Genomic DNA, 25,959 nt, shown 5'->3' with positions numbered 1-25,959 from the left:
CGGGACGCCAGGCAGACACTTACTGTCGACTCCTCGTGCTGGGCTTGTCTTTCGGGCTCTTTGTAGCCCAGGGGAGCATCAAAGTCCACCTGTGTTTCCAAGGTGAAAAGCAGAATTTTGAGACATGGTTATGCTTCATGCCCCTGCCTTTTCTTCACCCATCAGCCTCCGGGGACAGTCACACTGCAGTCCTCCTCTTCCGTTTTCCTCTCGGGACTTTGGGCACGCTTGGACATGGCTCAGTGTGTTTTTCAAGCCACCGGGTCTGGGACGCGAACTGTGGTCGGCCATGTGGAGTCCAGCGCCCTAGTCACCATGCCACTCGCTGCCCCACCCCTTTTGCTCCTGAGATAACTGCAGATTCACATGCAGTTCCCAGAAGTGATGGTGGATATCTTATACACTTGGTGGCAGCCTTTTATAAAACCATAACAGGAGAGGACTTCGGAAGTCTGTGGAGGGGCCAGCAGATGGCGTGGTGGTGAAGGTGCTGGACCCTCACATGGCCGAGCGTGGTCTGAGTCCCGGACCTGGCGGCTTGCCTTCTCGCTTTCCCTCTCTCTGGTCAAATTAAAATAGAATAATAATCGAGACCAGCAGATGGCATAATGATTATGTTGCTGGACTCCCACCTAGGCAACCGTGGTTTGAGTCCCAGACCTGGTGGCTTAAAACTCATGCCTGGCGCATGTGTGTGCATGCCCAAAATCCCAAGAGGAGAACGGAGAAGGGACTGCAGAGTGGCCAATCCCCGACGGGTGATTTCTCACTTTCTGTCTCTGTTTCTCCGGCTAGTGTACGTGCCCTATAGCAAAAATCTCTAAATAATAATAATAATAAAAAGAAGAAAACTAAATAATTCTCAGGGAAAAGAAAGTCTATAGAAAGGTGGAATTAAGGTAGCAGTTAGTGTAAGAGACCTTCAAAATCCATGCAGTTTTGTCGTAACACACACTTTCCATGAACTTTCTGAAGGTCCCCTTTACGGTACCATGGCCCAGGACACCAGAACCGGCACTGCTCTTACATTCGGTCCCCCTGGTTTGACACGTGCCCCGTTACGTCTGTGTGTTGAGTGGTACAGCGCCTTTTCACCAGAGGTCCCTGTACCGTGCCGGGACACCGAGCAGACCCTGGTGCAGTCCTTTCACAGCCAGGCCCAGCAGCCTCCCGGCCTCTCCGCCAGCTCTAAGCCCTGGTCACAGCTAACCCATCTGTTATTCCTATGGCTCTATCACTGTACGAATGCTGTATGAAATGGGACCAGCAGGGGGCGTGCTGGTTAAGGCGCTGGACGCTCCCACACGGCTGACCATGGTTTGAGTCCCAAACCTGGTGGCTTGCTTTCTCACTTTCTCTCTCTCTCTCTTGTCAAATTAAAATAAAAATTAAATAATTAAAAAAAAAAAGAATGCTACATGAAAGATGTAACCTCTCGGGACCGGCCTTTCCTGGCTACACCAGTGCTAGCAGTCCAGCCGGGATGTGCGCATGCAAGTTTGCTCCCGTCAGGAAGCTGAGGGGGCGTCCTTAGTCCCGGTGAATACTCGCTCCTCGGCAGGCGTGAGCCACACACTCTGCCACCCCCGCGGGCCGTAGGACGGACCAGAGTCAGAGGCCTCCAGTCAGGTCCGGCCAGCACCTTCCTCTCTACCCCGATAGTCCCCGAGGCTGTGAGACACGGTCCTGTTCGGAGCCATCTCCTCGCACCCGAGCTTGCCGGAAGCAGACAGAGCCACTCACGTTCATGTCACACTCGATGATGGACACGGCCTTGTCGGGCTTGGTCTCCATCACTCGCAGCTCGTAGATCTGTGGGGAGGACACAGCAGTCAGTGACGGGCTGGGGCCGCCCACAGGGCTGTCACTGTCCCTGTTACAATGCCCCCACACCCTTTGCATCCTATGAACACCTGCTCACACCATGACACCAGGACCCGTTCTCTGGCTGTGCCTTCACGCCCACTGTCCATTCCCCACACACAGTTCAAGTTAGACAAAGCAGTGACACATCCAACTGGAAAAGAGGGCCAGCAGGTGGCGTGGTGGTTAAAGGCACTGGCCACTCCCACATGGCCAACAGTGGTTCAAGTCCTGGACCTGGCAGCTTGCTTTCTCACTTTCCCTTTCTCTCTCTGTCTCTGTCTGGTCAAATGAAATACAAATAAGAACAACAAATGGACTTAAATAAAAACTCCTAACCTTTCTTTAACCTAGAAAGTTCAATTCTAGGAATTTAGGCTAAGTACCCAAGGAAGACATTCTAAGAATGCTCACTCCGACATTGTTAATCATTGTGTACAACCAAAATGCCTACCAAAAGACCAGCTATGAAGGACCTCTATCTGTTCATACGCAAATAAGTGAGTTGCACAATGGAATTCGACGCAGCCAACAGGAAAAGAACTGAAAAGCCAGTCACGCCGCTGGCATCCAGGTTGATCTCAGTTTGTGAAAGGAGACACAATGTGGGTCAGCCAGGTGGTGGTGTGGGTAAGGTGGCTGGTCCCCACATGTCTGTCTCCACGGTTTAAGCCCCAGATCCAGCGGCTTGAGAAACACGCCACGCATGTGTGCCCCACATCCCGAGTAGAAAATGGAGAAGGGACTGTGATGTGGCCATCCCCACCGCCCCGGGGGGGGGGGGGTTTCTCACTTTCTTGCTCTCTGGCAAATACATGTGCCCTACAGCAAAATTATTAAAAAAAAAAAAATCAAAAAACAAAAAACAAAACCCTAGAAAGTCCAGATGTATACAAACTGGAAATAGACCATTCTACCTTTTTCTGCATCTTTTCAGATTCTTTTGTTTTACCTGGAGTATCTTATGCTTTTAGAAATGATTGCTAATCTTGGGACCAGCAGTTGGCGTAATGGTTATGTCGTTGGACTCCCATGTAGTCGACTGCGGTTTGAGTCCCGGACCTAGTGGCTTAAACTCACACCGGGTGCATGTGTGTGCATGCCCAAGATCCCGAGAGGAGGATGGAGGAGAAGGAATTACAGCATGGCCATCCCCCTTAGGGGGCGATTTCTCGCTTCCTGTCTGTCTCTCTCTCTCTCGCTGGCGAGTGCATGCACCCTACGGCAAAAACCTTTCCAAAAAAAGGAAAAAAAAGAAAGAAAGGAACGATGGCCAGTCCAATCCTTTCCCTGCTTGGTAGGCACCACACTTCCCGTGTGATGGGATGACCGCGCGACTCCAAATTAACAGCAATTCCCACCTCGTGAGACGTGGCTGTCCCGCCGATCTCGCCTGCCCGGATTTGCACTGACCGTCTGACTTTCTCAGGGCCTCTGACATCTGTCTCCCTCCCACATGTCCCACCCCCTCGCAGATCTCTCTGTGCCTTTCGTCCGCTAACTTTTACAGCTGTTGTTGAATGGACTACTTCTCAGATCTTCCTGGTTAATTTCAGCCACGAAGGGTTTAGGAGTTCCGGTTCAACGGGGAAGTCTCTGATTCAGATCTCCCATAAAACTCTGACATGGCCATTGTTTCCCGCTCAGACATTCGTAAAAGTTTCCTGTAGCTCTTACAAGCCCAGTGAGGGCATTACTCATCTAGGGTTCCTCCTGTTTTCATTGGGTTTTGTCAGAAGGGTCTTGTGAAGTATCTGATTTTTCTGGGCACATTGCTGGACTCCCACATAGTTGACCACGGCTCGAATCCTGGACTGGCAGCTGAAAACTCACACTGGGTGAGGTACCAGCAGATGGTGTAATGGTTACATCACTGAACTCCCAAACAGTAGACTGCAGTTCAAGTCCTGGACCCAGTGGCTTAAAACTCACACTGGGTGCGTGTGCGTGCATGCCCAAGATCCCGAGAGGAGAATGGAGGAGAAGGGATTGTAGTGTGGCCATCCCCCCCGGGGGGTGATTTTTCCCCTTCTGTCTCTGTCTCTTTGGAGAGTGGAAGTGCCCTATACCAAAAAAAAAAAAAAACAACTCATGCTGGGTGCGTGTGCATGTGTGCCCAAAATCCTGAGCGGAGAATGGAGGAGAAGGGATTGTGATGTGGCCATACCCCATAGGGGATGATTTCTCACTTTCTTTCTCTCTGTTTCTGTCTCTCCAGCAAGCACATGCACCCTACAGCAAACATCGCTCTTAAAAATAAAAATAAAGTAAAAGTCCAAATTTGTCTTTCAATTCACGCAAAATATCAGTGACACTTTTTCCTTCCAACAATTTAAGAATTAAATTTAGGATTATTACCTTAACATTTAAGAATGGTTAACATTAGGAGCCAGTAGTTAGCATAATGGCTATGTCGCTGGACTCCCATGTGGTCGACCGTGGTTTGCATCCCGGACCCAGTGGCTTAGAACTCACGCCAGGCATGTGTGCGTGCGTGCCTAAGATCCCGAGAGGAGAATGGAGGAGAAGGGATTGCGGTGTGACCATCCCCCCTGGGGGGGTGATTTTTCGCTTTCTGTCTCTCTGTCTCTCTCTGTCTGGCGAGTGCACGCGCCCTATAGTGAAAACCTCTCAAAAAAAAAAAAAAAAGAATGGTTAACATGAAGACTGATTATAAATTAATTGTAAAAGTATAAAGTTTTAATTAAGGTAGGCAATACCTTAAATGTTTCCAACAGCTTAAGCCAACAAAAATATTTCCCAGTCCCCCCCACCCCAATTTGCTATATGGTGTGTGCTCACCACAGAGACAGAGAGCGAGAGAGAGAAGGGAGAAAGTGAGAAGGCAGCTTCTGGGGGTGCAATTCCTCTCACGTGGCAACTCCTCCTCCTCCACTCGCTCCTTGGGATTTGGGCACGTGTGCACATAATTGTTAAGCCACCAGACCCAGGACTCGAACTACAGTCAGCCATGTGAGATCCAGCTGCCTTAATCACTACCTCCTAGTGCACCCCCCTCCACCATCCCTGAGAGGATTTTGCTCTAGGGCACGTGCGTTTGCCAGAGACAGAAAGCAAGAAATCTCCCCCGGGGGGATGGCCACGCCACAATCCCTTCTCCATCACTCTCCTCTTGGGATCCTGGGCACGCATGCACACGCGCCCAGCGTTGAGTGTAAGCCACCAGGTCCGGGACTCAAACCGTGGTCGACTGCATGGGAATCCAGCGACCTAGCCATTACGCTAACTGCTGGTCCCACTATCACCTAGTTTTTAAGTATGTCTCAAAACTGAAAGCAGGATCAGACGCCTCAAACACACGGACCTGCCAGGAGAATGAGCCGGCCCTGCGTGTGACCGTGAGGGAGAAAGTGGACTCTAACTCTGTGCGGGGGACTGGCAGAACCACAGGCTCCCACGACACGGCTTCGAGGGCCCGGGAGTGTTGTGCGTCTCGAGGAAAGCTGAGCCACGCCAGGCTGGGTCACTCCCGAACACCAGAGGCCAACCTGGCAGTAGCTTCATGACCGTCAACTCTCCACTGTCAAACGGATAAGGGGCACCCACACCCCACACCCGCAGTGGGGCCACCTCACGGCAGGAGTGCTGACTACTCCATCCTCCCTCAGAGGTGCTTCTCCAGATAATGGGAGAATGGGCACCTCCTTGAATTTTTGTGGACACTCATGTTTTCACCCGACAGCTAAATTGTCTAGACCCAAGAAGTACGGGATAGGGGATGAACGTAAGCGGCATTCAGACCGGCGAAGGTCTGGGTCAGACCCAGGTCAGGGAGGGTCAAGCCCAGAGGAGCTGTTGAGAGAAAACCAAAGTTAAAGAGAAAGGGAAGAGGACAGAGGCTCCAGGGGAGAGGGGACCCCAGGAGGTACTGTCCCCCGGCAGTGCCAGCAGGAGAGGGTGTCTCAACGACAAACACCTGCTGGTTTGTTTGTGTCCCCACAGCAAAGACAGGGCTTAGCTCAGATTAAAGGTACAGTGAAGACCCGCTTAACAGTGGCAGACTCGGCAGTCTCGTCACCACGGAACAGAGATGTGACCGAACAAAGCAAGAACGTTAAGCATACTATAAATGCAATCGCTCCTCAAAACAGAGCTGCTGAAGAAATTATGGTTCTAAATATAAACCCCTCCTCCATTTTTTTTTAGTTTAGTTTTGTTTTTTTTTTAAACCATAAGGCATGTGTGCTCTCTGAAGAGAGGCGGAGAGAGGGAAAGTAAGAAATCATCCCCTAAGGGGGATGGCCATGCCGCAATCCCTTCTCCTCCCCTCTGCTCAGGATTTTGGGCACGCACGCACTCACACTCAGCCTGCCTCTCAGGCTGCTGGGTCCATGGCTCAAACTGTGATCAGCTATGTGGAAATTCAGTGCCTTAATCACCATGCACCTGCTGGTCCCAATCCCACAAAGATTTTTTTTTTTTTTTGGAGAGATTTTCACTGTAGGGCGCATGTGCTCGCCAGACAGACAGAGAGAGACATAGAGACAGAAAGCGAGAAATCATCCCCCAGGAGGGATGGCCACGCCGCAATCCCTTCTCCTCCATTCTCCTCTCGGGATCTTGGGCACGCACGCACACGCGCCCGGCGTGAGTTTTAAGCCACCAGGTCTGGGACACGAACCGTGGTCGACTACGTGGGAGTCCAGCGACATAGCCATTACGCCAACTGCTGGTTCCCAATCCCACAAAGATTTTAAAAGCAAACGGGGCCAGCAGGTTGCATGGTGGTTAAGGCACTGGATTCCCACTTGGTTGACCATGGTGAAAGTCCAGGACCTGGCAGCTTTAAAATCAAGCCAGGCATATATGCACACATGCCCCCAATGCCAGGAGAATGGAGAAGAGGGGAGTGCAGCATGGCATCCCTCCACAGAGGATGGGGGAGGTGGAGGGTGAATTCTCACTCTCCTCTCTCTCTCTAACTCTCTCTAGCAAGTGCATGTGCCCTATGGCAAAAATCGAAACAAAACAGCCAGTAATGCCAGTGGCACCCAGGCAAAACCTGCCTAGAAAGAAGCCCCACTCACATTCCGATACGAGATGGGACCCTGGCGGCGTGTGCTCAGGCGCGGCCTGCGCGGAGCCGGGCTCACCTTCTCGTTGTAGTTGATGGCGATCACATCCCCGGTGGTCAGACAGGCGAAGTTTCTCAAGGCGTTTTCCAACCTGCAGACACGGGCTGTCAAGGCAACATACACGGCATGGAAAGCTTCGGTCTGAAACCAGTGTCCCGTGAGGGGTTAGGAGATTAGACAGAGGTCTTGAGTCCCACGCTGGCACCAAAACATGCAGCTGGGAGGCGATGGACGTTCATCAGCTCCGAGACGGCACAGGCCCGTAACATTCAATAGCACGGGTGACTCTCACAAATGCTGTGCCGAGGGCGAGGACCAGCCCCAGAAGGGTACTAAGAGTCCCTCAGCACCCTGAGGAAGGCGGATCTATGATGACGAAGTAGCTGCGAGGTTGCTGGGGCCAGGGACTGGCTGGGGACTGGCAGGAGAGGAACCTTTTGGAAACATGGAAACATCCTGGTTCTGTGGGTGTGCACGTCCGTCAAACTGGTCACACCGTGTGTGCATTTCATTGATCATGAAGTATACCTTGGTAAAGTTGATTAAAAACCCATGGGAGGGTGGGGCCGGCAGGTGGTGTGGTGGTTAAGGCTGCTGGACTCCCACCTGGCCAACCACACTTTGAGTCCCGGATCCGGCAGCTTGCTTTCTCTCTCTCTCTCTTTCTCTGTCCCTCTCTGATCAAATTAAAATAAAATAAAATAAAATAAAATAAATGTTAAAATAAAAAATAATTGTTAAAAAAAAACAAACTCAAAAACCCTACGGGGGTACAGCAGGAGGTGTGGTGGTCGGGGGGCTGGACTCCCACATGGTTGACCACAATTTGGGTCCTAGACCTGGTAGCTTGAAACTCATGCCGTGCACACATGCATGTGTGCCCCAAATCCCGGGAGAATGGAGAAGGGACTATGGCGTGGCCATCCCCCGTGGGAGGGTGGTTTCTCACCTCCTCTCTCACTGTCTCTCTGGCAAGCACAGGTGCCCTATAGCAAAAACTTAACAGAAAAAAAAAAGAGAGAAAAAGAAAACGAGCCCAGCCCTATGGGAGCACACAATAAAGAAAAGATGAAATGAATTGTAAGTCCCTCAAAAGTGAAGATGCTTCCGGCTACACATTTGCTGTTTCTAGCTCTGGGCTGGTAAATTCAAAACCCTGTGGGAGGGTGGACCAGCGGGTGGTGTGGTGGTTAAGGACGCTGATTTAGGGGTATGTTCTAAAGCTAAAATTGTAATAATAATAAAAAAAAAACAGAACAAACCAACAGCAGCAAGTCCTATTTAAAACATGTGCATGCTTTTTATCACACGGTGCGTGCACTTGCTGGGAAGAGACAAAGGGAGGAGTGAGAAATCACCCCCCAGGAGGGATCATCATGCCACAATCGCTTCTCCTCCATTTTCCTCCTGGAATTTTAGGTACGTTTGCACACGTGCCTGGTGTTACTTTCAAGTCACCAGGTCCGGGACTTGAACTGCAGTCAGCCATGTGGGAATCCAGCATCTTAATTACTGCACTGCCTGTTGGCTCAGTTTAACAACAATGTTTAAGAGACTTTTGCTATAGGACGTGTGCACTCTCAGGAGAGACACAGAGAGACAGAGAGTGAGAAACCACCCCCTGGGGGGTGGCTGTACTGCAATACCTTCTCTCTCAGGATTGCAATACATTCTCAGGATCTGCAGCACAGGAGTGCACACTCACACACACACACACACTCTCTCCTGGCATGCATTTCATGCCACCAGGTCCAGGCTCAAACCACGATCGACTATGTGGGAGTCCAACAACGTAACTGCTATGCTATCTGCTGGTCTCAACAGCAATGTATTTTTAAAACCTGTGGAACCTGAACACCCAGATGAGCAAATGTCTATTTACATAGAATGTTTTAATTGCGTCATCGTCATCAGTTTATATATTATTCTGCATAAGATGATCAAGCAAAGTTTGCTCTTTTTGGTCAACCACCTTTCCAGAATGACAGCAGCCTGGAGACCATGGTGAGTCAGGGTGCCTCGGCCCCACACACGAAATGCCGCATGGCAGGGGTGCTCTTCCCTCCACTCTCTGAGGACCCTGCGAGGGAGTGCCCACCTCCCATGGAGCCGGCTCTGGCGTGGTGGCTGTGTACTCTGGCGCCTGTTCCCCGTCTTCTCGCTCTAGACTCTTCATCCTGACTGTCAGCAGGACCAAGGGACGTGGGGCTCCCTCAGGTGCTAACTGAGCTACGACAATCAGCCCCTGGAAGTGAGCCAATAGTAAGCCCGGAAAAAACCAGAAGGGCTACAGCCACAGGGCAGGCCCCACGCCTGGGCACTGCCAGCCGGACAAGGACCTCTGGGTCGCATGTTCCCACAGCTGTCCCTGCCTGGATGAGGACAGGAAACCTCCGCTACCAGCCACACTGTGGGTGAGTACCCAGGGTGCTCCCGCTGTCCAGGTCCAGGCTGGCAGGGGCTCAGTACGGCCGTTGAATCGGAACACGATTAGCGAGGATTCAATGCAGCCCACTGCAGCTGCTCCCGAGACGGGCCTGGAGACAGCGAGCAGGTGGGAGGGAGGCCGGACCCTGTCACCCCAGGCTCCCAACAGGCTGGGATTACAGGCAGGACGACAGCTCCTGGAGCACCAGGCTAGGCCTCCCACGCATCTCTGAGCCTCCTAAGTGGCGGTGCACTGCTGCGGCTGGCCCCAAAGATGCCATTTGAGCAAACACAGAGTGGTGTGGCCACGCTCTATACCCTGACCACAACGAACCAGCTCGGGGCTGGCAACTAGAGCCTGTGCTCACAACCGCTCAGCACACCGCTTACTGGCCACGCCGTCACGTGTTATAAACACGCACACCCAACTTCATTGGGAGGGCATTAAAAACCACCTGAACCTAGAACCTTTGCTTTGCACTGGCTGGGGGACAGAAAATGTGCTCAGTCAATGCTACCCACAGGCCTGGAGAGAGTGCACCCAAGCCTGGGCACACAAGGGTGACTGTCTACTTAGTGGCCAAGCAGGCGTGCCACGCACCCGGAGCCAGGCAAACGTGCTGGCTGGATGCCATTACTCTCACGTCACAACCTCCACGAGAAACAAGTACATCTGCCCACGCCGCGGCTGGGTGCCCTCCTCCGTCCAGGGGACCGACTCAGTTCCGAAGGATACACAGCCTTGGGGTTGGTGATGTCCAGGAAGTCGGGGCTCTGGGGCTGGAACTTGGAGTAGGTGGCCACCTGCAGGTTGACGCTCTCCACCTGAACCAGGCCCCCTTCCTCCAACAGCAGGTTCTGCATCATCTGGAAGGGAGGAGGAGGCGCCGTGAGACTCCTGGAAATGAGGCAGCCATTGCCGCCCTGCCCGTACCGGGACAGGCGGATGTCCTAACTGGGGCCTGGGAAGAGACGTGGTGGAAAGAGCTTGGGGACAAGTAGTTTAAGGTGGCATGCTGTCAAGGAGGAGGAAACGTCAAGTGAGAGAAGTCCGGGGAGGGAAGAGGCCTGCCAGTCCAGGGCTGCAGCCCCTCGGCAGCAGGGGGAGCATGTGTTCTCTGCTGGCCTCCCAGGTCAGCCGCCAGCCCCAGCCCTCCTGGGGCGGGAGTTCCCTGGGGTGCTTGCCCCACACTTCTAGGCTGTCCTACCATCAGCTCCTAAGGCCGGAGCACACAGGGCACCCCCGAGGAAGGACTCTGACAGCACAGGGAGACGCTGAGCTTGCACGAACCGGCGGCCACAGCTGGGGTCATGGGCTAGAGACAAGACCCCAGAGATGTCCGCCACGGGGACACAAACACCTGTGGAGGGCGCCCCCACATGCCTCTGGTAAGCCAGCAAGGCAGACAGCTGAGGAGTGAGACAGAGAGGCTGGGAGAGCCCGGGGCGCAGGGCTGGGATGCCGCAGCACTGCCAAGAATGGGGGTGGGGACGAGGACGCCTGGCCAGGGAGGAGAAGCCCAGTGTGTACTGGAGTGAGTTTTGGCTTTTCTTATATATATTTTAAAATAATGATCTGTTTAATTTATTGTTACTTTTAAAATTTGCTATAGGGCACATGTGCTCATCAGAGAGACAGAGAAGGAAAGTGAGAAAGCAAGCCACCGGTCTGGGATTCGAACCACAGCCAGCCATGAGGAAGTCTAGGCCTTAACCACACCACCTGCTGGCCTCATCATTTTAAATCCTCTTAAAGAGAATGTTAAACTTGGGACCAGCAGTTAGCGTAATGGCTATGTCGCTGGACTCCCACGTAGTTGACCGTGGTTTGTGTCCTGGGCCCGGTGGCTTAAACTCACACCAGGTGTGTGTTCGTGATGCCCAAGATCCCGAGAGGAGAATGAAGGAGAAGGGACTGCGGCGTGGCCATCCCCCCTGGGGGGTGATTTCTCGCTTTCTATCTCTCTGTCTTTCTGGTGAGCGCATGCGCCCTATAGCAAAAGCCTCTCCAAAAAAAAAGAGAATGTTAAACTCATACGAGAGCAGAGACAGCCATGTGAGGGGCCTCTGCACATAGCCTGCAGACTCAGGTCCATACTGCCAGCCCCGGAGTGAGTCCCAGGCAGCAGATCCCTGAAGAACGCTGCACCCAGGGGCAGGCAGGTGACACTGACAGCCTAAACAAGTGGGGCTCAGTGCAGGCCAGAGGAAGGGGGGCGCAGAGGCTCGTGGCTTTGCGTGTGGCCTGGCCTCAGGGCGGCCTGCAGAGTTGGCAGAAAAGGAGGGGTGGCCACTCTAGATGCCACGGGCAGGCACAGCAGGAGGGAGGGGCAGCTGGCTCGGGGAGCAGGGGTTCTGTGACCCTGGGGAGGGGCTCCAGAGCGGTCAGCCTGCTGCAGCCTGGGCACGCAGCCGGAGGCAGACCTCCCTGGGATGTCTGTCAGAGAGGGAACCAGGACGGGTCCCTCGTGGGAGGGCCTGTCGTGAGCACTGGGCTGTGGGAGGGCCCCTGAGGACAGGGGAGGCAGGAGGAGCTGAGACCTCCCTGGGCCTGGCCGGCCCCTGCAGCACTGCAGAGCACACACGGCACAGAGGGCACCGGCCAGCTCACCCAGGCCTGTGCGAGCGCCCATGTGGGGACCAAGGTCCAGGCCAGTGGACCAGGTCCCACCTGCTGGAGAGAAGGCCATGCTTGCTCCAGGATGGCTCGCCTCGAAGGATCTGGGGAGCTCCGAGCGGGACGGAGCCTACAGCCAGCTGAGGACGGCCTGGCTCGGAGACGCCAGGCAACTGCTTGCCAGCTAACTGCCCGCACAGTGGGAGCAAGGCCGGCCTGGCCAGAAATGAGCACAGCAGCCTCGGGCCCATGCTGGCTCCAGGTCACCCGGAGGCTTCCCAGAGGAGGATTCAGTTGGCTTCCCGCTCCGGGTGGTCTGAGCGTGGACAGTCTAGGGGCTGGAGGAGAGCCTCCGAGATACCGCGTTCCCAGCGTCACCGCTTCCTCTTCTACCGCTAAACTGCGCCCAGGGAGGCCTGCGTGGGGCCTGATGCTCCAGCCACCTGGAGCAGCTCCAGTGACCCAGTCTCCACTAGGTGAGGACGTGGTCTCGTGTCCCTGAAGGGACGCCTGCACACACACAGGACAGCTGGGTGCTGAGTGGCAAGTGCTGGGGTGGGGAAGTGAGGAGGGAGGCCAGTCTGGGCTTTCAAGGCTGACGGCGGCTGGGCAGGCCTGCTCAGCCCGGGTGAGGGGACGGCACAGGCAAGGCCAGGCAGCGGACGGGGGACGGGAGCGCGGGGCTCCTACAGGGAGCAGCTAGCTGGCCCAGCACTCGGGAAGGCCCTGGGGCCCAGGCTGGAGAGGATGACTGCCGCCCCCATGGTCACCTGCTGCAGGAGGGATGTCTTCAGAACGTCTGTTCATGTAACCTCAGAGGGTAAGGGTTAAGGTCACCCATCTGGCAAGTCTGGTGAGCACCATGACGGGAAACAGCGGGAGGGGCCACTGGGCTCAGAACACCTCCCAGGCCCCGGCCCGCGGGCTCTCGGCACCCCGACATGACAAAAGCAGAGGATATGTGGCTCCCTCTGCAGGCCTCCCAGACCACGCACGTGTGAGCTGGGGAGCTGGGGTGAGGGGAGCAGGAGGGGGAGGAGCAGGCCAAGGGGCCGCATGGCCGCATGTACGATCCTTGCCCTGTGGGGGCTCCCTGAGGCGCTCGGGCCCTAGGCAGGCTCTGGGGGCTCCCACGCCCTTGCCGCTTGCACCCAGGCCTGCAATGTCAGCTCAAGTCGACTTCACACAAATGAGGAAGCCTGTGTGTGAGCAGAACGGAGTCGCTCCTGAGGCAGCCGCGTGGACCGCCAGGAGTCCCAGGCCTGGAGTCCCAGGAACGGACACACGCGGTAACGGAAGCAACTCAAGGTGGGTGGGAGGAGTGGGGAGACAGAACCCTAAAACGTGGTACTCGCTAGACAAAAAGTATTCTAGTTCCATCTTTATAAAAAACTGCACCCAGAGATCTCGTATCACGGTAGGGCTATGGTCTCTGGGCAACCGGTAGAACAGCTGGCAAAGGAAAGGCTGCCCCGCGTGCGTGTCCACGGCCCGGCACGTTAAAGGCACAGCGTGCTGTCTTGGAACCGGGCCACCCTGCCCTGGGCAGGACTCCCGCGGGCACACAGCCAGCCAGGGACCCGGGCGGCCCCACTCACCCAGTGCGGGAGGTAGCAGATGCCCTCGTCGGCCACAAACTCCAGCACGCCACAGTGCGTCACGCGGTCCGAGTTCTTATTCGTCAGTTTGAACAGCATGGGGTAGGTGATATTGAGTCGGCCTACAGGGAGAGAGGGGCCACGAGCAGAGTCAGAGGGGCACGGGGCGCGGCTCCCACGGAGGGAAAGCCCCCCCCTGAAGGAGCCACCCTGCGGCCCACCGTGGCTACCCCACGGCAGGTGCCAAACTCAAGCGCCTGCCCCACCAGAGCCTGAGCTCAAGGCAGGGCGCCTCACCCCGAGAGCCCAGAGCATGGCCCTGGTGGAGCATGCACACGTCCGGAGACTTGGTAAGCCAGCACCGGCACAGACCTGGGATCCTCTAAAGCCATGACCTTACCAAATGCCACGTTCCTCCACCTACTCAGAAATAACCAAGTGCCCAGCACGTGCCAGACAAACCCGCCTTCCGAGGCTGTTAGAAAGGCAACGGAGACACAGGCAAGCACACCCAGGCGCTGCACGCGGGCAGGGAGGGCCTCGGGCAGAGACTCAGACTGTGCAGAGGCTTGTAGGAGGAGCACTGGGGGCCAGGGAACCTGGCCATCATGAGGCAGGCCCAGGGACACGTGTGGGGTGGACAGGAAGGGGGGGAGGCCAGGCTGGATACCACCCGGGGCAGACCGCAGTGTGGCCAGCGGGCAGCGTGGCTCTCTCATCAGGGTCCTGACGTGGGGTCTCGCTGCATTCTGGTGCTGCGTGAGGCGAGGGCTGTGTGGAGGCCAGCTGCAGGCTGGGCTGCTGACGGGTTGCTGGGCTGCTGACGGGAGAGGCAGGCACACACAGGAGGGGCTGGTGCTGAGAGGGGGAAGACCCAGGAGACCGGGGCCCGGGGTGGTGTGAGAAGGCACCGACAGTGCTGCCCAGAGCAGGCCCTGCTCCATCTTCCTGGAATAGTCAGGTGGGCACTGTCACTGTCCCCCTCTTACCTACTATGAGAAAACTAAGGCGTGCAGGTTAAACGACATGCCCAAGATCACGCAGCTCTAGGGTGGCAACGCCAGGGCGCACACCCAGGCAGCTGGCCTAAGCCTGGGGACTGAAGCAGAGGCAGACTCCGGTGGGCCAGCTGAGGCAGACATGCCAACAGACGTCCGCTCGGCAACAGCAGATAAGCAGACTCCCTGTGAGCCCTCCCTAAACATGCTAATAAAGTCAGGTAAGGTGCACAAGAGGCTACAGAGAAGGACCTCTGGAAGCAGGGCCTCACTTGCAGGGGGAAGGGAGCTCCCTCTTGTCGCCATAGTGACTCTGAGGCTGGCAGGACCAGGCCCAGGCCCATCACCCTTAGAGCACCTCCTAGCCATCGAGATGGGGTGACTCGATCAGGCTCTGTCCCAGGTCTGAAACTGGTGGTTAGAAGACGCCACCGTCCCTCAGGCCCAATTCCCAAACTGCGTTTTGTGAGTTAGAGACGGGCTGGAGCTCCGGAGCCCTCTGCAGCTCTCAACTCTTCCATCCAGAGCAGTGACTCTTTCATTACGAATTAGGACCTGTTGTAAGATTTCTAAGACAAAGGGTTTCTTGCAGGACCAGCAGAAATGGTGTAATGGTTATGTCGCTAGACTCCCACAGAGTTGACCTCGGTTTGAGTCCTGGACCTGCTGGCTTAAACTCACCCCGGGCGCATATGTGTACGTGCCCAAAATCCCGAGAGAATGGAGAAGGGATTACAGCATAGCCATCTGACCAGGGGTGACTTCTCACTTTCTGTCTCTCTCAAAAAGAAAACAAACCAACAGAAAGAACCAAAGAGGGTTCCCTCATCACTTCAAAGGTCTGGACGCACTGATACGTCTAAACCATGGTGACCCAGTCCCCAATCTCTTCTGGACGCCTGTGCCAAGGGTCACGGCTGGTGCTCAGCTCCTGGGCCAGCTTATCCTAAAGAGCATGACCCTGGGGGCCTGCTTCCTCTGGCGGGGTCTCTGTGAGGACCGTGAATGCCAAGGTACTGCCCACCTGCTGGCTGAGCTGAGGCCTCCGCCGGGAATAGCCACAGCTGGTCCTGGCTCAGTAGTGACCTCTGCATGGACGGCATCTCACGGGCTTGGGCCATTCGCATACGCACACACACACACACACACACACACCCCACACAGATAATGCACAACTGCTGTGGCTGTCCCCACTAAAGGAGGGGGGTGCTGAGGTGTGTAGACGCCGAGTCACTGGTCTGCAGTTAAGCCGGGCAGGTGCAAAGCCAAGGATGAACGACACCAGAGCGGGGACCTGCCTTCCATGACGCCCTGGTGGGCACCGGCTCCAAGCGCAGTCCTGCCCTGGGGCAGCCTCCACTCTCCTGCCTCATACAGGAATTCGCACCGGAAACACCCCAACGCCCCACCTCTCGCAAGGCAGGGACGGCGCCTGAGACCGGAGCTGTCCAGGGTTTTCCCCTCTAGGTGATGCGGGCCTGCGGTCTCCAGGCTGCTCTCGTGAGCTGAGCGGTCAGGACAGAGCAGAAGAGCACGGCTGTCCTTGCTCGCTCCTGGAGACCAGCAGCCACCAGCGAGGGGCAGCTCCGGGGCAGGAGACAGTCGCCGTTTCTGACACACTGAGGATGCGATGGCGCGGTGGACACGCTTTGAAAAACCACTGACCCCACAAAGACGTCCATGGAGTACGTCCACCAGACTTACGAGGGGGAAAGTAAACGAGGGCTCGAGCTCCGGAAAGGTATGTGGCGAGGAGCCGAGAAACCTGCCTCCCTACATCCGCCCGTGAACTGAGTGTGTCTTCTCAAAGGAGAAAATGAAGGAGCCCTGCCGATGGCAGCAGCTGCCCCTGCGCCGTGCCAAGCACTTGGTACTCACACCTTCGTTTCCTCCTGGTGGGACCCTGGGACAGGCTGGGGAGGAGGGAGAGAGGTGGCAGGAAAGGACAGGCGTGGACCTGACTCAGCGGGGCGGTGGTGAAGCTGGGCTATTGGTCCTGGCCCAGGCACTGGGCCGTCACTGCACCTGGCTCGCCGCCACGGCAGGCCTGACCTCCCGGCCCAGTGCACCTTCCGGGCTGATTCCCATGCAGACGCTGCCAGGGCACGCCTGGGCCTGGACGCCCCCGCGGCCCGTGCTAAGGCTGGTGCCCATACTTACATTGCCTAAGTCCTCAAGTAATACTTACTGAGTTGGTCGAGGGCTGAGGGCGGCATAATGACTGTGGAGAGAAGACGTAGGAAACATTTCAAAAACAAAAATAAAAAGGACAGACCAAAGGCAAGATGCAGTTTCTATTATAGCTAAAAACAAAATAAGAGTTTTGAACATTATGTTTGGGGTAACCAGAATTTCACGATGACTGTTCCATACAGAATCTTACTTGATGGGATTTATTTTGGGAGCTGCCTGGCAACCAGCCATAAACCTGATCATTATTAATACCTACCCCCACCACCTACCCCCGCTTAGCAAGTCTGGGATGGGGAACGTTTTCGCTGTGACACCAGCTTCCGGTCCCCACATGCGCAGTGAGGACTGCTGACGGCTACAAGCATGGCAGACTCAGGGCAGGAAAGGGTACTATTCAAAATAAAAACAAGCACATACTCTTCCCGCCTTTCTCCACATCTGACCTGTCATTAGGCCCTGCTAACATGGACACGGAGAAGCAGCGGTACTGCGTGGAGAAGCGGTTCTGGAAGACCCGGGGAATCGGGTGGTCGAACATGTTGAACGAGAACTGGAAGAAGGAAAGAGAAGCCAGAGTTAGGACAGATCAAAGGTCAAAGGTGTGTTTCTTTAAATCAAAAATTCAAACACATCAGGGTGGTTAACTCTGCTACACGTTATCGAAGAACATCGTAAACTGAAATCCCGATTACCCAGGAGTATTCTGACTTCCTGGGGAGCACACTGAACCTCAAGTCCTCTCTACACCCTTTCCCCAGGCTCATCCTTCAGATCTAGTCTCCGCTGTTTTTGTTAAGAGTGATCTTACTAAAATATTAGATCATTGGAAAAATCATGACTTTTTTTATTTTTTTTGAGAGATTTTTGCTATAGGGCACATGTGCTCACCAGAAAGAGAGACAGAGAGCGAGAAATCACCCCCCCAGGGGGGATGGCCACGCCACAATCTCTTCTCCTCCATTCTCCTCTTGGGACCTTGGGCCATTCATGCACACGCACCCGGCGTGAGTTTAAGCCACCGGGTCTGGGACTCAAATTACGGTCGATAACATGGGAGTCCAGCGACGTAGCCATTATGCTAAATGTTGGTCCCAAATCATGACATATCTTTGCATAGAAAAATAATTACGGCTTTTCCAACAACCGGATATAAACCTGGCCACACCAAGGCTGACTTTAACAAGCCAGACTTTGAAAGGCTGCTCTCTGTCCTTAGGGAGAGGCTGGCCTTCTCACACACCTCAGTGAACTGTTACTGAGTCCCCAAGTCTCCTAACACCGCCATGCTCCTGCCTGGGCTCCTTCCTGCACCTGGGACAATTTTTCCTATTATCATTCATTTAAGAGACATTTATTTATTTACTTATTCATTTTTATGATCAGCTTTCTTAACAAAATTACATTTACATGCATTCTTAAATTTTTTTTTTTTTGAGAGATTTTCACTGTAGGGCACGTGCGCTCGCCAGACAGACAGAGAGAGACATAGAGACAGAAAGCGAGAAATCACCCCCCAGGGGGGATGGTCACGCGGCAATCCCTTCTCCTCCATTCTCCTCTCGGGATCTTGGGCACGCATGCACATGCGCCCGGCGTGAGTTTTAAGCCACCAGGTCCGGGACACGAACCGCAGTCGACTACGTGGGAGTCTAGCAACATAGATAGCCATTATGCTAACTGCTGGTTCCCCATGCATTCTTAAATTTTTTGAGAGATTTTTGCTATAGGGTGTGTACACTCGCTAGAAAGGCAGGGAGAGGCAGAAAGTGAGAAATCACCCCCGGGGGGATGGCCACACCATAATCCCTTCTCCTCCATTCTCCTCTTGGGATCTTGGGCACGCATGCACACATGCCCAGCAGTCAGCTACATGGGAGTTCAGCGACACAGCCATTACGCTAACTGCTGGTCCCAAATTTTACACTACATTTTGATAGTCATGTTTGATTCCGTTCAAATGAAAAAATAGTCAAATCTGTGTGAGAGAAGAAGGAAATGACCTTTGAATACAATTGGCTAAATTCCTTCTAAGAGCGAAAAGTTAGGGGACCAGCAGATGGCATAGTGGTTACGTTGCTGGACTTCCACGTGGCTGATTGCAGTCCAAGTCTCAGACTGGAGGCTTGAAATTCACATGGGGCGCTTGTGTGTGTACGTGCCCAAAATCCCAAGAGGAGAAGAGATTTGTGGCATGGCCATCCCCCGGGAGTGCGGGTCTGTGTCTCTGCTTCGTTACAGGTCATCGCTGTTCAGCTCTGATTTGGCTGCTCCCTATGGCTACTGTCTGGTCAAAACCATGTCTTACACCATGAACGCGAACCAGACTGACGATCTCCAGACCGAGACCTCGACTCTGATCTTAGCTCCTCCCACCGTTCTTCCGGCTATGTCTGCTCTGGGAAGAACTGCCAGAAGACTGTCTTTGGGACCAGCAGTTAGCGTAATGGCTATGTCGCTGGACTCCCATGTAGTCGATGATGGTTCGAGTCCCAGACCTGGTGGCTTAAACTCATGCCGGGCGTGTGTGCGTGCATGCCCAAGATCCCGGGAGGAGAATGGAGGAGAAGGGACTGAGGCGTGGCCATCGCCCCTGGGGAGTGATTTCTAGCTTTCTGTCTCTGTCTCTCTCTGTCTTTCTGGTGAGCGCATGCGCCCTGTAGCGAAAACCTCTCCAAAAAACAAAAAGATGACGGAGCTGGGATTGACCTGTGCGGTCAGCCAGGTGGCATCCGGCTCCCTTGATCACGAGGTCACAGGCCCGGCCTGGGCAGCCTCTCTTTATGAGTGCCCGTTATGTGCCAGGTTGTGATCTGGTAGTTTTTTTAGCGAAACATCATCCCAGTGATATTTGTCACTAAAAAACAGATACCACCTGTGCCCTGGTAGGACTGATACTGAAGACGAGAGAGATAAACAAAAGAAAATGCACGCATGTCAGCCAGTTCTTTTTTTTTTTAATTGCCAGAGGGTGTGTGTACCTGCCTGTGTGAGAAAGAGAGAGGAGAGAGAGAGAGCACCTCCCCCATGAGGTGTGGGCACATTGTAATCCTTTGCCTTGCACCCCATCGGGATTTGGGACCCGGAGGCCTATGAAGCCGGGCGGTTCTTCGAGCCACCAGGGCGAGGATCCTCACTGCGGTTGATCATGTGGGCACTGGCTCCCTCTGTACAGACTAGGGGCAGTCCCGTCAGGCTGTCCTGATGACAAGCAGCAGAGGAAGGGGGCAGAGGTTCCCGGGAACGCTATCCTAAATAGGCCGTCAGGAGGCCCACCCTCGGCGGGCGGTGTGGCAGGGCTCCCCGGTGCTGGAAGCTGTCGGGGAATTACGTGGGAGACCACCTGTGCGTTTCGCTTTCTCTTACCAGATAAATACGCACATAAACTTTAGGTAGGTGGTCAGGGAGGGGCTCTGTGCAGAGACCTAAGCGCCACGAGACAAAGTCAGACAGAAAACAGGGAAAGACAATCTTAACAGGAGGAAGGGCGGCCCCAGCATGTGCACTGCTTCCAATGACCATCCTCGCGTTTCTCCGGGAAACCTCGCCTCATCTGCTAAGGGTCTGGATCGGCGGCCCTCTGGCGTGCTCTCACAACACACAGTAGGTACACAGGCTGTGCTAGGTACCGAGGTGCTTTCTCACATCAATAAGCAAAGCCAAAGGACGGTACCATTAGAGAGGCAAGACCCTGCTCTTAAATGGTGGACTACCATACGGCTTAGCAAACACGCTGGCTCTCAATTTAGGGGCTTCTCAAAAGTCTGGATCGGCGGCCCTCTGGCGTGCTCTCACAACACACAGTAGGTACACAGGCTGTGCTAGGTACCGAGGTGCTTTCTCACATCAATAAGCAAAGCCAAAGGACGGTACCATTAGAGAGGCAAGACCCTGCTCTTAAATGGTGGACTACCATACGGCTTAGCAAACACGCTGGCTCTCAATTTAGGGGCTTCTCAAAATAAAGCAACTACCGTGATGTTTTTTTTTTTTTGGAGAGATTTTCACTGTAGGGCGCGTGCGCTCGCCAGACAGACAGAGAGAGACATAGAGACAGAAAGCGAGAAATCACCCCCCAGGGGGGATGGTCACACCGCAATCCCTTCTCCTCCATTCTCCTCTTGGGATCTTGGGCATGCACACACACGCGCCTGGCGTGAGTTTTAAGCCACCGGGTCCGGGACACGAAGCTCGGTCGACTACGTGGGAGTCCAGCGACATAGCCATTACGCCAACTGCTGGTTCCCCCGTGATGTTTAAAAAGAGAACATAAGGGGCTGGCAGGGGGTGTGGTGGTTAAAGGCGCCGGACTCCCACATGGCTGACTGCGGTTTGGACCTGGTGGCTTGCTGTGTCACTTTCTCTCTCTCTCTGTCTCTCTCTCTGGTGAGGGCGTGTGCCCTACAGCAAATTAAAAAATAAAGAAAAATGATGACCAATAAAATGGAATAAATAATTCTTTTTATTGATTTTTATTTATTCTTGCAATACTGTATATATCCCAAAGAACTGACAGCAGGATCTCTCTTTTTTTTTTTTTTTGGAGAGGTTTTTGCTATAGGGCGCGTGCACTCGCCAGACAGACAGAGAGAGACAGAGAGACAGAAAGCAAGAAATCACCCCCCAGGGGGGATGGCCACGCCGCAATCCCTTCTCCTCCATTCTCCTCTCGGGATCTTGGGCACGCACGCACACGCGCCCGGCGTGAGTTTTAAGCCACTGGGTCTGGGACGCGAACCGCGGTCGACTACATGGGAGTCCAGTGACATAGCCATTACCCTAACTGCTGGTCCCAGAGCAGGATCTCAAAGAGATCTTTGTCCACTCATGTTCATGGCAGCACTATTCCCGACCGCCAGAAGGTGGAAGCAACCCAGAGTGCCTTAGTCCATTATTGTGTTAACAGAAATCCCTGAGCCTGGGCGATTTAGAAATAGGGGCTTACTAACTCACAAATCGGGCAGCTGGAAAGTCCAAAGGCATAAGCCTGGCATTAGGCCGGCTACAACACAGCCGACAGAGACAGAGAGGGTGGCAGGCTCTCGTACAGTAACCAGCCTTCCCAGGGGCGATCTCCTTTTCTTTTCTTTTTTGGAGAGGTTTTTGCTATAGGGCACGTGTGCTCGCCAGAAAGACAGAAGAGACAGAGAGACAGAAAGCGAGAAATCCCCCCCCAGGGGGGATGGCCACGCCGCAATCCCTTCTCCTCCATTCTCCTCTCGGGATCTTGGGCACGCACGCACACGGGCCTGGTGTGAGTTCAAGCCACCGGGTCCAGGACTCGAACCGCGGTGAACTACAGGGGAGTCCAGCGACGTAGCCTTTACGCCAACTGCTGGTCCCCAAACCCCTTTTCATGACAGCTAGAATTAACTGGATCCTGTGGGATGGTACTGCATGCGCCACAGTGGTGCTGCCATTATGCAATCACCAAGATTCAGTCACTGCCCAATAGGCTTCACTGCCCCCCCCCCAACACCCAATTCCCAAACGTGAAACTCTGCGGGACTAACCGTTATTCAGATTGTGTTTATCGACAGATAAGCAATTAAACAAGATATAGTTTATACATACACAGGAATATTACTCAGCCTTAAAAAGTTAAGAAATCCTAAGCCAGCCCTATAGCATAGTGGTAAGGCGGCCGAATCCCACATGGCTGACCATGTTTCGAGTCACGGGCGCGGTTGCTTGAAAAATATGCCAGGCATGTGTACACAAAACTCGCATGAAGTACGGGAAACTGGAACCAGCGGTTGGTGTAATGCTATGTTGCTGGACTCCCATGTAGTTGAACACGGTTCGAGTCCCGGACCCGGTGGCTTAAACTCACACTGGGCGCATGGGCGTGTGTGTGCCCAAGATCCCAAGAGAAGAATGGAGGAGAAAGGATTGCGGCGTGGCCATCCCCCCTTTGGGGTGATTTCTTGCTTTCTGTCTCTCTGTGTTTCTGGTGAGCGCATGTGCCCTATAGCAAAAAAAAAACTCTCCAAAAAAAGTACAGGAAACTTTGACAACTGCCTCCAATTCACTCACAATACTGACCTGCTCTACCTGACCGGGCTTATTTTCCTTCCATAACCTTGATGCCTAGCATGTATCAGTTCTTCGGTGTCTGTTAAGTGGACAAATTTGGGAACAGTAATACGACTGGACAGAGACATATTCAGAACAAATTCTAATACACATTAATATATACTCTTTGTTGGGACCAGCAGTTCACGTAATGGCTATGTCGCCGGACTCCCATGTAGCTGACCGCGATTCAAGTCCCGGATCCAGTGGCTTAAACTCATGCCGGGCGTGTGTGCGTGCGTGCCCAAGATCCCGAGAGGAGAATGGAGGAGAAGGGATTGTGGCATGGCCATTCCCCCTAGGGGGGTGATTTCTCGCTTTCTGTCTCTCTGTCTCTGGCTGTCTGTCTGGCGAGCGCATGTGCCCTATAGCAAAAAAACCTCTCCAAAACAAAAAAAATATATATATATATATACACACAAATATATATATATATATACACACATATATATATATATACACACACATATATATGTGTGTGTGTATATATATATATATACACTCTTTGTTTTTACTGAAATAAAAAGATGATACAGAGGTATGTACAGGTGCACCCCAAATCCTGGAAGGAGGAAGACATGTAGGAGAAGGGCTCGTGGCCACCCTCTAACGGGGAGTGCTTTCTATGCTCCCTCTCTTTCAAGTGCAAGTGTCCTCTGGCAATTACAATTAAAAAAAAAAAAGAGGAATGAAGTCCTGTTACCCGCTACGTGAATGGTCTTTGAGGACATGATGGTAAGTGAAATAAACCAGTCACAAAGCACTTCTACAGCAAGCCCCCACGTTTATGAGGTGTCTAAAGTAGTCAAGTTCAGAGACGAAAAGTGGAGTGACAGCTGCCAGAGGCTGTAGGCGGGAAAATGGAACATTATCACTTAAGGGGAATAGAGTATCACTTCTGCAAGATGAAAAAGTTCTAGGGCTCAGCAGGTGCCTTGATGGCTGTGTCGCTGGACTCCCATGTAGTTGACCGCGGTTCGTGTCCTGGACCTGGTGGCCTAAACTCACGCCGGGCACATGTGCCTGCGTGACCAAGATCCCGAGAGAATGGATGAGAAGGGATTGCGGCGTGATCATCCTCCCAGAGGGTGATTTCTTTTTTTCCCTCTGTTTTCTCCAAAAAAAAAAAAAAAAAAAAAAATTCTAGAGATCTGTTGTACAACAATAAGCATATACTTAACATTACTGAACTGTATACTTAAAAATGATTAAGATGATAAAATTTATGTTATACAGTGACTCGATTCCAACGTTAAGAGAAAGCCACTTACTGATAAAACATGAGCAATTCCAAAATTATCAAGCTCAACTAGTTAACCTTTTTTTCTTTTGGGCAGGGGGGGATGATTTTTGTTCTAGGGTCCATGCACTTGCCAGAGAGACAGAAAGTGAGAAGCCACACTCCAGGAGGATGGCCATGCCGTAATTCTCTTCCATTCTCCTCTTTGGATTCTGGGCACGCACGCGCACACACACGCCCAGCATGTTTCAAGCCAGGTCTGGGACTCGAACTGTGGTCAGCCATGTGGGAATCCCGTGCCTTAACCACTACACCACCTGCTGGCATCCCAGTTATCTTTTTTTGTTTGTTTTAAAGTATTATAGAACTCTTTATTTCTCTCTTAACTTGTCATTACTTTTCATATCTTGAAGCTCTGTTGGTGTGAGCTGTATATACATATATTTGTAATTTTTTAAATTTAATTTTATGATCATAACCTTCCAGTTATCTTTTTATGGTGCATGCTCTTGCATAATTTCATAGCACGGTTCTGCACTCCCAGTGTGTCCTCTCTTCTTTGAAGCAGAGCTCTACAAGTAAACATTGGCCAGAAGCAGGACACGTGACTATTTCCGGATGAAGGAAGTGAACAGTGTGCCCCCCTCCCCAGGCCCCTCTTCCTAAGTAACTTCTTTTCTAACCTGCAAGAGGGACCCTTGCACAAAGCATAGGACACTTGAATAACCTGCATCCAATCCACTCACAATCCTGACCCGCCCCTGACTGGTCTTATTTTCCTTCGTAACCTTGATGCCTAGCATGTATTGGCTCTTTAGTGTCTGTTAAATGGATAAACTCGGGAATAAAAATGTGATTTAATAGAGAAATACTCAGGGTAACATCAAATACACCAGTCTTATTTTTTTACTAAAAATAAACAGCAGTTAGCTAATGGCTATGTCGCTGGACTCCCACGTAGTCGACCGCGGTTCAAGTCTCGGACCTGGTGGCTTAAACTCACACCAGGCGCGTGTGCGTGCGTGCCCAAGATCCCGAGAGGAGAATGGAGGAGAAGGGATTGCGGCGTGGCCATCCCCCCTGGGGGGTGATTTCTCGCTTCCCGTGTCTCTCTCTCTCTGTCTGGTGAGTGCACACGCCCTAAGGCAAAAACCACTCAAAATAATAAACAAACAGGTGATAGAGGCAAGCGCCCTACAGAGGTAAATTGAAAGAGCTTAGCAGCCAGACCGGCTTGCAATCTCGACTCCACTGAGCCCTCCCGTAAACTCTCTCTGTAAACCTTAAGTTTTCTCGTGGTTAAAATCAAACTAATCATTGATCCTTGCCTCCAAGCGCACTGCAAGAATTCAAGGGGATAAGGTGCGATGGAGGGCTGAAGGCGTTAAAGGGAAACTAGGCAGCAAAAAAGGTCAGCGAATAAAAAGTTGTCGTTACTGAACACGGCACCGTTGTGAGATTCCACGGCAAGGACCAGAGGGTGCAGAGCCAGCGGAACCCGGGCAGGAGCTGGCCATCCCCGCCCACCGGGGTCCCCCCCTTCAGTTCTTGGGGAGCTCGGGATTCGGCTCTCCAGCCTTAACAGCCTTCCAATGAACTTTGCGGGTACAGAAACCTGTTGCGTATCTAGCTAGCGCTTATGGGCGGAGCAGAAGGTTCCCTTTAATCGTCAAGGAGCTCCGGGCTAGCTGGGAGGGAATGCGAAAAACGCTTCGGACGCGGGGCAGGCGAGCGGCCAGTTCGCGGCCAGGGCGCGGCTCGGGCCCCGAGCGCCCGGGCGGGCACACAGGCCGGGTTGAGGCCGGGGTGACTCGGCATCTCTGCCGCCATCCGTACCGCCCGGCCGAGCCCCGGT

General features: G+C 53.5%; 1 protein-coding gene across 4 annotated transcripts in view; it reads right to left on the bottom strand.

Annotated features, from left to right (window-relative positions):
• UFD1 (ubiquitin recognition factor in ER associated degradation 1) overlaps positions 1–25,959 on the bottom strand; it is a 38,068-nt gene that overhangs the window by 11,940 nt on the left and 169 nt on the right. For 3 of the 4 annotated variants that reach the window (XM_006150403.3, XM_014588570.2, XM_027772612.1), the window contains exons 2-8: positions 17,210–17,342; positions 16,788–16,820; positions 13,602–13,723; positions 10,123–10,253; positions 6,978–7,050; positions 1,744–1,812; positions 24–89 (exon numbers count right to left, since the gene is read on the bottom strand). In XM_006150403.3, the coding sequence (XP_006150465.1) occupies positions 24–89; positions 1,744–1,812; positions 6,978–7,050; positions 10,123–10,253; positions 13,602–13,723; positions 16,788–16,820; positions 17,210–17,342 (627 nt within the window). Of the gene's footprint in view, positions 1–23; positions 90–1,743; positions 1,813–6,977; positions 7,051–10,122; positions 10,254–13,601; positions 13,724–16,787; positions 16,821–17,209; positions 17,343–25,959 lie in introns of those variants that run through there. The other variant, XM_014588571.2, reaches the window with a different exon arrangement.

The sequence above is a fragment of the Tupaia chinensis genome, unplaced genomic scaffold (genome assembly GCF_000334495.1).
Source record: "Tupaia chinensis unplaced genomic scaffold, TupChi_1.0 Scaffold000287_1, whole genome shotgun sequence".
In the NCBI taxonomy this organism is placed as follows: Eukaryota; Metazoa; Chordata; class Mammalia; order Scandentia; family Tupaiidae; genus Tupaia; species Tupaia belangeri.
The sequence above is the reverse complement of the archived record's forward strand: the minus strand, read 5'-3'. Positions and strand labels throughout refer to the sequence as shown.